This window comes from Garra rufa, chromosome 2 (assembly GCF_049309525.1).
Source record: "Garra rufa chromosome 2, GarRuf1.0, whole genome shotgun sequence".
NCBI classification, from domain to species: Eukaryota; Metazoa; Chordata; class Actinopteri; order Cypriniformes; family Cyprinidae; genus Garra; species Garra rufa.
Genome location: NC_133362.1, coordinates 36,325,741 through 36,343,280, shown reverse-complemented (window position 1 = coordinate 36,343,280; position 17,540 = coordinate 36,325,741). Strand labels below are relative to the sequence as shown.

At 35.1% G+C, this 17,540-nt stretch overlaps 1 protein-coding gene across 4 annotated transcripts in view; it reads right to left on the bottom strand.

The window, feature by feature from the left end:
- gbf1 (golgi brefeldin A resistant guanine nucleotide exchange factor 1) overlaps positions 1–17,540 on the bottom strand; it is a 119,376-nt gene that overhangs the window by 94,664 nt on the left and 7,172 nt on the right. For all 4 annotated transcript variants that reach the window (XM_073834205.1, XM_073834202.1, XM_073834204.1 and 1 more), the window contains exon 3: positions 17,171–17,237. In XM_073834205.1, the coding sequence (XP_073690306.1) occupies positions 17,171–17,237 (67 nt within the window). The remainder of the gene's footprint in view (positions 1–17,170; positions 17,238–17,540) is intronic.

Below are 17,540 nucleotides of genomic sequence, written 5' to 3'. Positions count from 1 at the left end.
GGCAATAGTATGAAAGTAGCTTAGTTCTACAGGAAAACCTCAGACTTGGCAACACTGGTTCTGTACTTACTACACCGTTTAAAAGTAACGTGATTTTCCATGACTGAGTGAATTTGAATGTAGAATGTGGATTTCACTTCTGTTAATAACCAAACTATACAGTACTTCTACAGAATGGGATTACAGACTCAAAAGAGGAGTGAAAGCCACATTTAGCCGCAGTGCGCATGTGGGCAAAGAGTGTTTGATCAGTTACACACGATTACAATAACACACGACTTCTCTGTATCCTTTGCCTGCGCTTTAATCTTTATCCAAATACAGCTTTGGCTTCATGATACAATGACAAATTCTTCAAAAAATAATGTTGTTGAATAAAGGAGAAAGAATTAAATGGGAATTCACTCAACGCCGTATTAAATAAAATAAACTATGCAACATGCTACAGGACGTATGGAATAAACACAAGGCCTAGATAAAGTGCAAAAAATAACCGTGACTCAAAAGTCAACATTTGCTATGAAATGTCATCTACCTATAAAACTAAGGCTTTTGTGTGCATGCTATATGGGTGACAGTGAAGGAGTGTTTGTCCTAGCATTGACAAAGCGAGAGTGGTTTGAATTTTATTCGTCAATAAGCCTGTCAATCTGTGTGTCTGCGAGTGTGTGTGTGTAGAGCAAGGAGCGAAATAAGACAGTTGGACTTGAATGCACACACACACACACACACACACACACACACACTCCGATGCCTATTTAATTAGAAATGTGTATTAGAATGTTCGTGGTCACAGGGTCCTTATGGGGCATGAAATAACAAGCAGCTGTGTTCAGGGTGTGTGTGCGCGTGTGTGTGGAGAGGTTTATTAGCTCAGTCCATAAAGGCAGTCTGGGATTCGCACAGGGACGCCCTTGGCTTAAGATCTGAACGCCACACAAGCAAGGCGCTGCCTCTGAAATACTAATATTGGCCCTTATTTCTGCAAACCCCCCATCCCAGACCATTCCCCCTCTACCAGGGCTTAGTGTACTGCTGGTCTGCTGTGCGCTTTGATTTCTCCAGCCTGACAGCCTTGCAAAAAGCGAACCCTCTCAACATCATAAGACTCTCCACTGTCAATAAAATCGGAGTAACCTCTACTCTTGCTCTAACGTTACACTTCTCAATGAAATCGGATGCTGTTAATCGCACACCTTTCCTCTTTTAGCATTACTGCCCATTTTGGATAGCTTCAGGCTGACCAGATGTAAGGAACCAGAGAGGACAATTCCTTATATACTTTAAACACCTTTGGTGAGAATCAGAGAGGATTTGTAATCATTTAGTCAGGCCTACATGTGAGCCAGATTCAGTGAGACCGATAACTAGTTACGCCTCCTGCATGAAGCTTGCATCTTTTTCTAGCCTGAGGCGTTCACATGTGGAAGCTCACTGAAAACAGATAGACAATAAAGTGCTCTTGATGTGACCGGATTATTTATACACTACCAGTCAAATGCTTTGGAACGGTAAAATTTTTAATATTTTTTAAGGGAGATTTTTTACTTCTGCTCAGTAAGCCTGCATTTACTTGATTAAAAGTACAGCAAAAACAGTACAATTTTTTCACTATTTAAAATAACTGCTTTCTATTTGAATTTATTTTAAAATGTTTATTTCTGTGATCAAAGCTAAATTTTCAGCATCATTATTTCAGTCTTCAGTGTCACATGATCCTTCAGAAATCATTCTAATATGCTGATTTGCTGCTCAAGAAACATTATTTTTTTTATTATTATTATCAAAATTAAATACTTTTACCTGCTCATAATTTTAAAGCAAGGATGCTTTAAATTGATCAAAAGTGATGATAAAAGGCATTTATAATGTTACAAAATATTTCTATTTCAGATAAATGCTGTTCTTCTGAACTTTCTATTCAAAGAAACTTGAAAAAAAAGATTCAATTTTCAACATAACAACAATAGTTTTTAAGCAGCAAATCAAAATATTAGAATGATTTCTGAAGGATCATGTGACACTGAAGTAATGATGCTAAAAATTCAGCTTTTAAAATCACAGGAATAAATTACATTTTAAAATATATTCAAATAGAAAACGGCTATTCTAAATAGTAAAAAAATATTTCTAAATTTTACTGTTTTACTGTACTTTAGATCAAATAAATGTAGGCTTGGTGAGCAGAAAAGTCTTTAAAAAAAACATTAAAAATCTTACTGTTCAAAAACTTTTGACTGATAGTATATGTCATTGAGCTTCTTTTTTTCCCCCAATTTACTAAAAAACACCATTGCAAAAAGCCAGACGTAAGCAATAAATGTGATAAAGCATTTAGGTAATTATTTAGTTTTTTTTGATAATAGGGTGAAATAAAACATTATTGAAAAAAAATTAATAACAAAACTGTTTAAAAGTTAAGAAAATATAGAAAGTCTCTTATGCTCAACAAGGTTGAATTAAGGTGATCAAAAATAGTATGAACAAAGTTTTTGTGAAATATTTTTAAATAGTATGTACAAAAGCGAATGTGACATAAAAACGCAATTGCAAGCATGCCGTTTAAGCTTGTTTTTCGATCTCTCATCTTTCAGCAATTTTATCACGAGTCATGTTTTCCACGGGATTCGAACTCAAGGATTCTGCATCCTAAGTCCAATTCTGTGCCGGCTGAGCTACCAAGCAAGCTTGTTATGTCTGGAAAGTGAAACATATGGAGCTGTAATCATAACTGTGGACAAACACGATTACAAGTGCTCGCTGTTTTACCGCCTCTAGAGTTCATTTATGTTGGAAACCTCAGTGATATGTACTTATTGGTACGTATTTCATGTCTTGAAAAAGTTCCCAGACACATATTTTCTTCATGAGATCAGGTAGAATAACTGTCATGAAAAATAATAGATTTCAAAAGTCAGACTTAAACTTATTTCACCCACTGTGGAGCACCACAGCTCGAAATGCAGTAGGTACAATTAACTTGATTTTATTACACTAATGACAACTTAAATACTAATGACAACATTGTCATTTGTTTGTGGCAGCCAACTAATTTTAGACTTGACAGACAATTAAAAAAAAAAACAACTACAAACAAATGGTTTAATTCTCTTAGTCTTAACTTGGCACCTTACTGGTTTACTGGGATTGCAAAGGATACAAGAGCATGCCTGGTGCACATTCTCAAATATGACAGGAATACTAACGGGCTTTCTTCAAAATGATTGATCAGATGTGAAACCATGCTGGCAGGAGACACCAACAATACAGCTGATAAAAACAACCCGTAAAAGACAACAATTGAGCCACGCAGCCTTTGCTAAATTTATTCCGGCCTCCCGTTGGTTAAACATAGCACCAGTACGATTTGCACATTGAAAACTACCACATGGCACTTGCAGAAACTGTGGGTACCTGCTCATTTTGTCATACTTGAAAATGCCAACTGTCCCGTCAACATGTCACCACATAAAGGACTGCGGGACGAAGGCAGAGGTGTTGAAATGGCCCAAAACCCACCTTAATGCCCGGGAGTTTATGAATGTCCTCGGCTTTCAGTGTGGAGTTAATAGGGGCCAGTGCCCTCTCCTTTTGCGGTAACAAAACGAGCAGCCGTCTAGCACAAGTCTCCCAACCCTAGACCAATTACCACCTCATAAGAATATGCTTAACAGAACATTAAAGAACAATCCAGTGCAGACCCACCGAAACACTCAAGCCTTCTGCCAATTACACCTGGGATAGTAGGATAATTCAACAGACTGAAATGCAACCTGTAATTAAAAAAAAAGATTTCTTTAAGCAAAATATGTTCTTTTATCTCACTGAAGAAAACCTCTTTACATGAGCATCTCATGCCTCAAAGCCAGTTTGAAGGACATTTCACGCTGCATGCAAACAGTGCTTTCAAATCAGCAGAACGTCTGTTTACATGAGAGTAATATTAATTCAGAAGGCAGAAAGTAATTAAGCAGTCTTGTTTGCTAATCATCATCTGCTGCGCTGATGAGGGATTACGGCAGACCTCACAACAAAAGCTGCCAGTGTAACTTGAGTCAATTTGCATGTCTTCGCCACTCTCTACAGAAGGAGCTGGACTATTTTGAGTCTCGAGTACAAATCAATTTCTCGTCAGAGCCGTGTAGAACAACTACAGTACGTTTAGGTGACGGCAGGATCTATCATCGAAACATTAGATGGGCAAACCGAAATGGTTGTGTTGTTAAAATAGTACATTTAAAATAAAGTAAGTACAATCTTGTAGTTACAAAATACAGTGCCAAGAAAAGACTGGGTAACGTTTTTAAAAAGCTATAATATTATGAAATATTAAATCAAATTTTAATATTTAAATGTTTTATTATCTTTTATTTAAAATATTTATTACTTTTGGAAAGGGGTTTTATACTGAATGGGTTTTTTGTTGTTTATTTATTTTGTGTATATAAGAAAATTAATCCTGGAATAAATCCTGGATTATTTCAAGGTTATTTGTTGACTAAATAAAAACTTATTTGACCAAAAAAAAGGTTTTTTTTTGTTTTTTTTTTAAATCAAGTCATTTATTCCTGTGAAGACAAAGCTGAATTTTCAGCAGTCATTATTATCATATATTATATCATGCTTCAAAAATGATTATAATGTTAATTTTTTGGTGGGAACAGTCATGCATATCTTTTTTTCAGGATAAACAAAGTTTAAAAGAACAGCATGAGAAACAGAAATCTTTTGTAACTTAGGGTCCTATGAAATCCATTTTATTTTTTCCCAAATTTCTTTTTTTTTTTCCTAGACTCTATTTTAATGGTTAAATTAATACATAATCAAACAGCATGTCTAATTAATTAAAATCATAACATTTCCACAGTTTAACAGCAATTCATGAAAAGTTTAACAAAAATTATATTTTAAGGCTCTATGAAATCTGTTTTTTTTTTCTCTAAAACTCTTTTTTCTGTTTTCCAATAATTTGCTATATATATATATATATATATATATATATATACACACACATACACACATACACACACACACACACACACACATTTATTTTATTTTATATTTATTTTTTCAGAAACACTGTGTTGTGCATTTACATTTTTCTGGCAAATAAATTCTGGTATATATTTTTTCTTGTAAATATTCCTTAAGGAATAATGTTTTAATAATAATTGTATTAGTAGTAGTAGAACAATAATTAAATTAAGTAATATATTTCTGACAGTTTCTTTAAGTTAAACCGAACTTCTACTTTGACGGGTTGCTGTTTGTATATAATGTGACCATAGTTTATGTCCTTGTGAAATAATATGAATTACTTAAAAAAAAAAAAATATATATATATATATATATATATTCACCCAAAAGTTTTAAATTATTTTGTATGTGGAAGATATTATTTTTACATCATTTATAATATGGATAGGCTGACATTAAAATTTGATAATGCAACTTGAAAATGCACAGTGTGGAAAACGGATATTCAGTTACTGATTTTTGCTTAAAGTTACCGTTAGTAATGTTTTACAATCATTAGTATGCTTAATTAAGTGAGCATTAGATAATAAAAATAAATGCGAAAACAAATCAAAGGCTGATAGCTGTTAAGGTACCAACTGTGCATCCCTATTTTATATGACAACAAAACCTCCCAATACTTGATTTTAACCTTCAACCTTTAACATCGTGTAAGGAAGCTTTCTCAAACAGAGCAGTATATAATTTCACGTCTCTGGCCCCTATAATTGTTTTAACCTTGCAGCTCACACGCCTTTTAACATTTCCTCTTTAAAGCATCGAGTTGGTGAGGTTAGAAGTTCAGGTCGGGGGGTGTGGCCAAGCTCCATGGAGTCAGTCGCTTGTGCTCCATCTTGTCCTCTGTTCCTGTCAACATAACCACTCCACCAATGCCACCTCCACCTCTTCCATACATACGTACCCCCACCCCGTGAGCCTTTCATAGCACACAGTATGATTAATAGTTGTGCGCTGGGCCCCTCCATGCACTCAGCACATTGTTGAGAGGCTCTGAAACAGAACAACAGTTGCATCCCCACCTAACACTGGGCCTAAGCCCTGACTGTCAGTCCCCGGTTAGAGCACTGTTAACTGGCCAGATTTACAGCTACTAACCAGCGCTGGGTTGCAGCTTGGCAAAGAGGAGACAAGCATCCATCATCACGACTTATGGAGCGTTTTATTACAGCGGGACAGAGGCCATGATGAGCACGCTGCCACCCTGAGTGACACCGGTACAATGCCGTGGGTGTTAAACTTACCACAGGGACGGATGACTTACATATGAAGCATGTACTGTGGATTTACAGAGCTAAAGTAACACTTCAACACACCTTCGGAAAAGCATCTGTGCGACTTCAAGTAAAGCGTCTCATTATTCAAGCCCAAGTGCTGCAGCTACAAAGGAGCAGTTGCTATGCAATCTACATTTACTACAAGCAACAAAACAAAAATGAACAAAAAACATATATATATATAGTAACGCTACATACAAAGAATATTGCTGCAGTTTTTGTTTTGGGACTGAATTAACTGTTTTCGATATCAGCTGTAGTGTCACCAAACAAAATTGGTCTCTTACTGAAATATGTAGTAGAAAACCAATGAAAGACTATTATTTAAAAAATCCAGATACATATTTTGGACTATGGAGGGACTATGGGGGGGGGGGGGAGGGCATTACCTTGATGACATCAAATGGTTGCACTCAGTGAGCTACTGGCGTTACCTATTGCTATTTTTACTGTAACAATTCAAAAAATAAGATATTGATACGATGACCACAGCTACTGAAAGAGCTTTCAGGTGGCGATGGATATAAATCTAGGCTTAAACCAAATGCTGTACCATTGATTTTTCCCCACAACGCCTCCAGATATTGAGTAAAATCTGGGAAACTCCCTCAATAGCTGTGGCGTCATGACAAGCGCTGGGATGTTTACATCTTGCCAGGATGGCATCTAGCGTTTTTTGTAGCTGTGATCTACTAAAAGCCTTAAAGGCATCAGGGCTAAAGTGGAGAGAACAAAGACGCAGGTCTTTAGAATGTTTTATTCGTCCACAGGCATCTTCCCATTCTTTTCTCCTCTTCTTATCGCTATGAAAGCAGTGAAAACTTACATTATTCTGAGCACCAGAAGTATCTGCAATCCTAATTTAATTAAATATATTTTTAAGACATATGGCCAACTAGTCTCTTGTGCATTAAAGGGATAGTTCACCCAAAAATGAAAATTGGATGTTTATCTGCTTACCCCCAGGGCATCCAAGATGTAGGTGACTGTTTTTTCAGTAGAACACAAACAAAGATTTTTAACTCAAACCATTGCAGTCATATAATGGCAGTCAATGGGATCCAAAGCTTTGAGAGTGCAATGGTTTGAGTTAAAAATCTTTGTTTGTGTTCTACTGAAGAAACAAAGTCACCTACATCTTGGATGATAAACATCAACATTTCATTTTTCGGTGAACTATCCCTTTAATGCAATATACTGGAGCCAAACCGTATAAAGGAGTCCAGAAGATCTCACAGCATTTCTGCACAAGTAATTCATGTATGTAATTCATGTGCAGGGATTATGCAAATCGTAAACGAGCATGTACTCGCACCCTTTTTACGAATGATTGGAAGTCATTAAAATGTACATTTCACTATCAAATCTGAGGTTTATAGTGTTTGTTCATCTGGAAGGGAGTTTTCAGGAAAGTCCATTTCACACACACATTAACCCGAATTTACTCATACTTATCCAAGTTCCATGAATGATGCCCATTGGTCAGACAGATAGTCCCACCCTAAACTTGTGCAAATTCTTAAGACAGTGACATTGTATCAGTCTATTCAAGTTGATGATGCAAACAGAGTCATAATGTAACCTAAAATTAATAGTTGGTTGTTCTTGCATAATAAACAAAGTAGGGCTGTCACTAACTATTACTTTGGTAATCGAGAAATCAGTCGATTATTCTGACGATTAATCGAGTAATCTGACAATCATAATTTATTTTAAGTAATAGACCTAAGCAAACAATAGCCTTTAATATTACTTAAAATTCATACAGCAATGAGACAATAATAATTAGTTCATATAAAGTATCAAAAGTAATCAATCATGGTTGTATTGGACAATGGAATGCACCACTTCCGGTTACTCGACACTGGCAAAATGCAAGGATTTTTTAAAAATTGAGTACTTGAACTTAATCGAAAAATTGTGACAGCCCTAAATCAGGGGATATGGCCAACATTTAATATTACATTTTAAAAGTAGAAATTAAAAACGTTTCTCAATCAATAATAACATAATCATTAGAGGGGAAAAAACGTATTTAGGCTTGTCAACAAATCAAAGAGATTCAGCCATGTGTGGTATTAGTTACAAGGTTAAAACATTAGCAAGTGTTCTCTTCTTATCTCTCATTAGGACAGGAGATCAATGTGGCGAAGAGGAGCCAGAGATAGATGAGAATCGTTTTGTGATGGAAACCTAGGACAGGAGACTGGGTGTAATGGAAGGAGGCCTTTCTCCTCAGGGGACAGCAGTTGTAAATTCCTTCCACTGGACCTCTCACTATTCACCAGGTTAGGTCATCTCATCTCTTTGACATTCACATCGGGACAGTAACCCTGCCTTTAAACCTTTAGCTTAGCATTAGAGGTTAATGATAATAATTTGGATATTACGTATGCATCACAATATGGTACGATGTCAGCATGAGGCAAATATCAAGTACCACTGTGACCTATCCCTGATGCTAAATTCAGTGAGGCTGACTACATAACCATCTGAATCAACTTGAAGGAAAAAACAGAACATGTTGTAAAGAAAGAAAAAGCAATTAATTAAATTCCTAATATCTGTCCTGTAAGTCATATTGTTCTTTCTGTCTGTATTATTCTGTAACTTTAAACCTAAGTGACTTCCCTGTAGAAGCATTCATCACATTGATATTGAGAACGCTCACGCTCTACTTTCTATTTGTTTGCAATCTCGGATGATGGTTACCAAGGACATGAGTGGCAGACCCTCATGTTTTCTTTCCTCTCCCTTCCCTTGAAGGGGAAGGGGAATTTATTTGCTCCATTTGCCGTGGTAAGTAAACATATTTGCATTTGTGTCAGTCTGATCTGACTTATGACTCTGCTCTTTCTGTGCACATTCTTGCAGATCATCTAGGTATGATATACATGCACATATCAAATGGCCAATGAGTCCATAGGGTCTCAAAGGAGCAGGATATTCCCACGTGCCCTGGGAGAAACCCTTGTTGGGCCGACAGCATACAGGCACAGCTGTGAACCAGAGACAGATCACACTTGACCTTGAGCTACAGTTCACTTTGCATATGGGTTAAGACTGAAACGGAGGACACCAGTGGCCGGTTAAATAAACTTTCCTAAAATGTTAGGCATTTAACTTTTTCTTTAAGACTGATGCTGTTCTTTTTTACTTTTTATTCATCAAAGAATCCTGAAAAGTATCACAGGTTCCAAAAATATTAAGCAGCAAAAACTATTTCCAATATCGATAATAAATAAGCATATTAGAATGATTTCTGAAGGATCATGTGACACTGCAGACTGGAGTAATGATGCTGAAAAATCAGCTTTGCATTACAGGAATAAATTATATCTTAAATTATATTAAAATAGTAAACCATTACTTGAAACAGCAATAATATTTCATAATAATCAAATAAATGCAACTTTGATGAGCATAAGAGACTTTAAAAAAAAACACTAAAACTCATTCTTCTCGTTTGAGTCAACTTAAAATAATTTGTTAGCCGGCCTTAAATTTTTAAGTACATTCAATTAAAAAAAAAGTTTAGTCAACTTGAAATGTTACGTTGTACTAATTGACAGCTTAGATATTTGAGTTGATTCAACTTAAAATTTTAACCCAGCTTTTAAGTTTAATTTTTTTTTGTTTAGTCAACTCAAATATCTCAGTTGTCGCTTAGTACAACTTAACATTTCAAGTTGACTAAACCTATTTGAATTGACTGAACTTAAATGTTTAAGGCAGCAGGGTAAGAAATTATTTTAAGTTGACTCAACAAATTGTGTTTTTTGGGTTTTTACAGTGTGATCCCAAACTTTTGAACAGTGGTGCATATTTTTTAAAAATGTAAAAATTAAGTCTATTTTATAACCATTAAGACTTCTTTTGCATTATTTTTAATAGCAATTAATCCCCAATTCTTCATTTTCATAATAAATCTTGATTTTTGTATTATGATTTTTTTTAATTACATAAAATGTATTAAGGTAGTACAACAAATATTATGCAAAACATTTTACACTGAATCCCATTAATTAAATGTAACTTTCACATTAAAATGTAACAAGAATAAGGTAAATAAGCTTAAAAAAAATTTCAAAGGGTCCAAAAATTGCGCTTTCCTGCATTTGTTTGTCTCAAATAGCTTAGCAACTTCAGGGAAAACAGCTCTTCACCACTCAAGCAAAACTTACTTAATATTTGTAGGTTGAGATGTCAAGTATAGTTTCAAATATACATACGCATGGAGAAAAGAATTCGAAAATACTGTACTCAGGACCTGTCAAAGGCGAGGCAAATTTCTTAATCAAGAAGACACAGTCAAAGGATTCCTTCACAGGCCTTTGTTCAGGAGATGAAGAGATTACAGAAAGTGCCTGAAAAGAACCAGCGATCAAAGTATCACTGTGATGTTTACTACAAAACTCAGTCGCTATCCAATCATCGGACGGTGTGGTCTGACCTATTAGAGGAAGAATTTCTTTAGTACCTGAAAACCAAATGAGAGGAGAGGCTAGGAGTACAGGGTAAGTGAGAGAGTTGTCAATCAAACAAAGCTCTGGTATTGGATCTACCGGGTGGCATCTTTAAACCTGTATTTGTATGAATAAAAATGTGAGGATTTAGTCTGTCAGCTTCCTCTGCAGACTTGTCAAAAAAACCTGACCTTTGACGTGAAGGGAGGGGGGAGGGCTGGAGGAAGATTCAAAGCTTTAAAGGACTAAGGCTCGGGCTGACTAGTGTATAAAAAATGAATACTATGAGCAGGTGAGACATCTTCATTCAACACGACGTTTCCAACCCCCCTTTATTGCCTCAACGGTACGATATTCAATGTACAGCCAATATCAAAAATATCCAAGAGAATTACTTGACCCCAGAGTGAATCCCAGTTCTCAATTTGATGTTAAACAGCCCATGTTTTATAGCTAGAATATCTTCCTTACAAAACCAGTAGATCCATAGAGCAGTCCACCAAGCTAGATGTAAGATCTAAAGCTTATTTCTCCAACACCAGTGTTTGTGGAAAAAAACAAAAACAAAGAGTCTAAAAGCTGATGGCGGAAAAACACTGACATTCGTTTGTCACCCCAAGTTGCTTGTTTGTAATTCCAGAGGGGTTCAGGATTAACAAGAACATCCGTGCAGCTTCTGTTGCCACCAAAGCGCTGTTGTCGTTAACATTTATTCTATAAATTGGCTAAAAAAAAAAGAAAGAAAAAAAAATGGAGGGTACCTTAATTTTAGTCATTTTCTATTAAAGTTTGAGAAAGTATAAACATATTTGTGACCCTGGACCACAAAACCAGTCTTAAGTCGCTGGGGTATATTTGTAGCAATAACCAATACATTGTATGGGTCAAAATTATTGATTTTTCTTTTAAGCCAAAAATCATTAGGAAATTGAGTAAAGATCATGTTTCATGAAGATTTTTTTAAAATTCCTACTATAAATATATCAAAATGTAATTTTTGATTAGTAATATGCATTGTTAAGAACTTAATTTGGAGAACTTTAAAGGTGATTTTCTCAATATTTAGATTTTTTTTGCACCCTCAGATTCCAGATTTTCAAATAGATGTATCTCGGCCAAATACTGTCCTATCCTAACAAACCATACATCAATAGAAAGCTTATTTATTGAGCTTTCATATGATGTACACGTTTCAGTTTTGTAAAAATTTACCTTATGACTGGTTTTGTGGTCCGGGGTAACATTTGGATTTATTTGTAAATCCTTCCAGCTAATATTAAGTCCAAAATACTTTTCTTTCAACATTGGACCTCACTGGCTTTATGGACAAGCCCTAAGACATTTTTAAAAAATCTCATTTTCCACAGAATAAAGTCAGTCATACAGGTTTAGAACAACATGAGGCAGACTATTATACAATTTAAAGGATTCATTCACTCCTGATAATTCACTCACCCTTATGTCATCTAAGATATTCATGTCTTTCTTTCTTCAGTCGAAAAGAAATTAAGGTTTTTGAGGAAAACATTCCAGGACTTAACTCCATATAGTGGACTTCAATGGGAATCAACGGGTTGATTGTCCAGTGCAGCTTCAAAGGGCTCTACACGATCCCAGCCAGGGAAAAAGGGTCTTATCTAGTGAAACAATCTGTCATTTTCTAAAAAAAAAAAAAACACAAATGTATATACTTTTTAACCACAAATACTCGTCTTGCACTATCTGGACTTTACGCATTATATAATCAAATTGGAAAGGTCACGCTTGACATAGGCGGAAGTACCGACCCTCTTCGTGTTTACAATGTGAACATGTAGAGCTGGACAATAATTCAATATCAATATACCGCGATATAATTTTTTTCCAATAACGGTGATATGATTTAACATTTTCTATATTTCTTTGTTGAATAAACATGAGCGCTGTACATTTCAAAATCAAAATGCGGCATGGGTGTTTTATATGAACGTATCTTTAAACTGAACCGACTGTCTTCAAAAAAGCTTCAATGACATTTTTATTTTATCTGATAAAGATGTAGCGATCATGAGCGCAGCTCTTATTTGTGTACTGCCATTAACAGGGAAACCACCGTTTCTACTGCTCCAAAAGCGCCTCCTGCTGGCAGAGAATGAATCTGCATTTTCAATAAGCACTTTTCATATTCTTCATCATGGCTGAAGCAATTTTGTTTTAAATCTATAAGAATAATCAGCTGAATTTTTTTTTTTTTTTTTTTTTTTTTTAGAAAATGACCGATTGTTTCGATAGATAAGACCCTTATTCCTCAGCTGGGATTGTGTAGAGCCCTTTGAAGCTGCATTGGACCTTTAACCTGTTAATCACCATTGAAGTCCACTATACACTCTTAAAAATAAAGGTGCTTCATGATGCCATCGAAGAACCTTTTTTGTCTAAATGGTTCCATCAAAAACTTTTAACATCTGAAGAACCTTTCTGTTTCACAAAAGGTTCTTTGTGGCGAAAGAAGGTTCTTCAGATTATAAAAGGGCAAGAAAGGGATGTTTTTTTTAAAAGAACCTTTGACTAAATGGTTTTTTGTAGAACCAAAAATGGTTCTTCTATGGCATCGCTGTAAAGAACCTTTTAAAGCACCTTTATTTTTATAAGTGTATGGCGAAAAATCCTGGAATGTTTTCCTCAAAAACCTTAATTTCTTTCAGCTGAAAAAAGAAAGACATAAATATCTTGGATGACATGGGGGTGAGTAAACTATCAGGATATTTTAATTCAGGAGTGAACTAATTCCTTTCCTGTTCTTTTAACACATTTTACAACATCTTAAATCATTCTGCATAACTTTCCACAAAATTAGGGCAGAAAATGCAAAAGTCTCCAGATTCAGCCTTAGCCTTGGTTGCTTATCAGCAACTAAACGCAGCTCACTCCATGAGTCTTGTGCAAATAACACCAGATGAAATAGATCATTGCTGTCACCACCTTCATGCTTGAGATTCCAAGACAAGAGACAAATCGAAAACTTGCGATGACTTCGGTACACCGGTCGAAAAAAGCAGGGTACTTGAGGCATCTATAACAAAATGTAACCTATGTTCCTGTTGAAATACAAAACTAATTTCCATTTAATCTGCTACTTCAACCAATAAGTAAAGAATTTTGCCAACATGTAAAAAGAAAAAAGCACATTTTACCAAAACCCTCACTGCTTATAATCAGGTGTAGTGCATGTGTAGGTGCCAACAGATGTTTCTGACGTACCAAATTCAGGAAACTCTTTGTTTTTATTAATACAAAAATGGCCTTATTCAAACAGAGAACATTTTTTTTGTTGGAACGAGAGACAACACTTCCTTTCCCAGAACAATCTATCTCTCGGGTTGACAAGCCTCTCTGCTATATTTACCCAACCTAAACTGCAGATGATATACTTCCAGCTGCACTCTGCCGCCATACGGCACATGTGCCTGCCAATCAAACGACTGGTGCAGAGGAAGGAGAATGAAACCTTTATCAAGCCAGCGAAAGTGGCTAGTAAACCTTTGGGGCTAATCCACATTTCCTTCAGCGGTATCTTTTGTTGTTGGCTAAGACAAAATGGCCACAATGTGAATGGAATTACTAGGCTTTCATTAAGAAGACAGCTGGGCTACAAAAGTCCACCCAACACCATTTAAGAGATCCACATATAAATTTATTCCACAGTGCAATGAGCCAAAACACCGGCAATATAATATGACCCCAACTCAACTTGTTTTATTATTCCTGAAAAGGCAGTAAGCAATATTTGTGCACTACTCACTAAGCACTTACTTTTTTGAATCCATTATTAAGAGCCAAATAGTAAAACAAGGTAATCAGAAAAGTAAATCAAATCAATGCGTTTGATACACTACCAGTCAAAAGTTTTTGAACAGTAAGATTATGATTTTTTTAAAGAAGTCTCTTGTGCTCACCAAACCTGCATTTATTTGATACAGCAAAAGCAGTAATATTGGGAAATATTTTTACTATTTAAAATAACTGCTTTTTATTTGAATACATTTTAAAATGTAATTTATTCCTGTGATCAAAGCAAAATGTTTGCTTCAGAAATCATTCTAATATGCTGATCTGCTGTTCAAGAAACATTTTTTTATATTATTATCAATATTTAAAACAGTTAAGTAAGTTTTCTCTGAACAGTTAAGTTTTATTTGATGAACAGAAAAATCCAAAGAACAGCATTTATCTGAAATAAAAAGCTTCTGTTAACTTTTTTTGGGAGATTTTGTTTGGAAAATAAATTATAGAAATCAATACTTTTATTTAGTAAGGATGCATACATTTATCAAAAGTGATGATAAAGACATTTATAAATGTATGAAGTGCTGTTCATCTAAACTTTCCATTAATCAAAGCAACCTGAAAAAATTCAGTTTTTTAACAATAATAATAATAAATTTTTAGCAGCAAATCAGAATATTAGAATGATTTCTGAAGGATCATGTGACTGGAGTAATGATGCTAAACATTCAGCTTTAAAATCACATTAATAAATTACATTTTGAAATATATTCCAATAGAAAACACTTTTTTTAAACAGTAAAAATATTTCAAAATTGTACTGTTTTTGCTGTACTTTGGATCAAATAAATCCAGGTTTGGTGAGCAAAAGAGACTTCTTTAAAAAAAAATTATTAAAACTCTTACTGTTCAAAAACTTTTGACTGGTAGTGTAACTTGAATTATTTTGCATCCTACACTACCACTCAAAGTTTTTTTTGTTGTTTTTGTAATAAATATTCAGCAAATTGACCAAAAGTTACAGTAAAGGCATTTATGATTTAACAAAATCTATTTGTTTCAAATAAATGCTGTTTAATTACCTATTCATTAAGAAATACTGAAAAAAATTGATCTTGAAATGTTTCTTGAGCAGTAAATCAACATACTAGAATGATTTCTGAAGGATCATGTGGCATTGAAGACTGGAGTAATGATGCTGACAATTCAGCTTTGCATCGCAGGAATGAATTACATTTTAAGATTCATTCAAATGAAAAACTTAAAAACTTTAATCAAATAAATGCAGCTTTGGTGAGCAACGCATAAGAGATCTTCTAAATGATAGTGTACCTAGGCTTGGAAAACAAGCTTCATCTATGCAAGACTATGAAGTAGGTGAATGAAAGCCAACACTTTCTCAACAGTGCGAGAGAACTAACAAGGCCTATGCTATGGGTCAGAGGGGGAGTTTGGCAGATTTCTCCCTGTGCCCAGACGCAGCCGCTCCTGTCCATCTCCGAGCGGCACTATTCTCCAGAGAGAGGACTCCCTGTCCAGGGCTTCCATTACAGAGGCATGACGACATGCAGACTGAGTAGAGAGCTGCTGCACATCTCATCAACTCACACCCCTCCATTAATACACACTGAAATTCACTATGATGAATCAGGCTGGCATGCCTTGCAGGACTTTCAGCTACCAAAGGGAAGTCATGTTAGTCGAGATTGTTTATGCCCCTCTTACCCAAAAGACAGTCTAAAGGGCTTGTTTTAATCAGTCATCACACTAATTATCGTTACACAAAAGATACTTGAACTCATAAGTTTCTACTGTAATTCTGTAAACAAACCATAGGTGTCACTGTTGTGGACACAAGTGAGCAATTTATAGTAGAAGATTATTGGAATTGTGAAAAAGTTCTATTTTGGGGACTCACACTGCCTTGAAAAGCCTTCTTCAATCAGCTGCCATGACATAGTACAATCATTATTTTAACAGTTATGAACAGACATAAAGTGTAAATACCAAGGATTTTCATTCAAAGGAGTTATTAATGATTACAATACCTCTTTACATTATAGAGCATCACAGAAAGAATGAATTTTCATTTCTCTCGAACAGAGGAACAATTGCATAAAAACACGGCATAACATTTACCTTAGCTGTCCTATTCATTAAGAGGCATTTGTATAACTAGATGAACAAACACTGACATAGTTTCAATGGGACCCTAAAAATTATGAGGTGCCGTAAGAGCCCAATAGTAAGACATTGCGAAAGATAATATTGACTGATTTGAAAAGGCCATCCCTTTCCTCAGAGGAAATTTAGCGTACACCTGGTTAAATATGCTTTCGTTCTGTAGCAGGAAAGAAGCACTTTTGCGAATGCTAAATGAGTCTGTTTAGTTTGATCCCGCCTGACGTGCTTCAGTCTAGTCTCAAATAAAGGAATGAAAAAAAAGGTGCTTTGGCAGAATGCAACGTATTCTTTTGTTTGTGCTTAAGACTTTTAGCAACCAAATCTGTATTATTCCGATTGATGGAAAAAAGGGCATTTCAACAGTTGCTGTTATGAATGAAGAGGCTAGATAAATGGATTATAAAATTAACTTATCTACTGCAATCCTGAATTTTCATGTCTAACCTTTTATGTTATTGAGGGTCTCTTTCAAGTGGCTGAAGCTGTTGAGTAGTGGGTCCTGTTCTTCATCCTATGAAAGAAAAAGAATGGGAAAATCATTTCATCCTTCTAGTAAGCAACAATTTGGCATTTTTTTTTATATTTCATGTTATTTAAATATGCTTTATGCATCAATACCATATCAACTGTTGGCCAGTATTACAGATTTTTTCATTGATTAGTGATATATTGTATATGGGGTGATAATGGAGATTTAATTATGCATTATATATTTTTCTTTATTTGGAAGCCTGTTACGCCATTGAATACACAATTCAGTGATTTTTTTTAAGTAAGAACTGCAAGATATAAACTTGGAATTCTGACTTTTTTT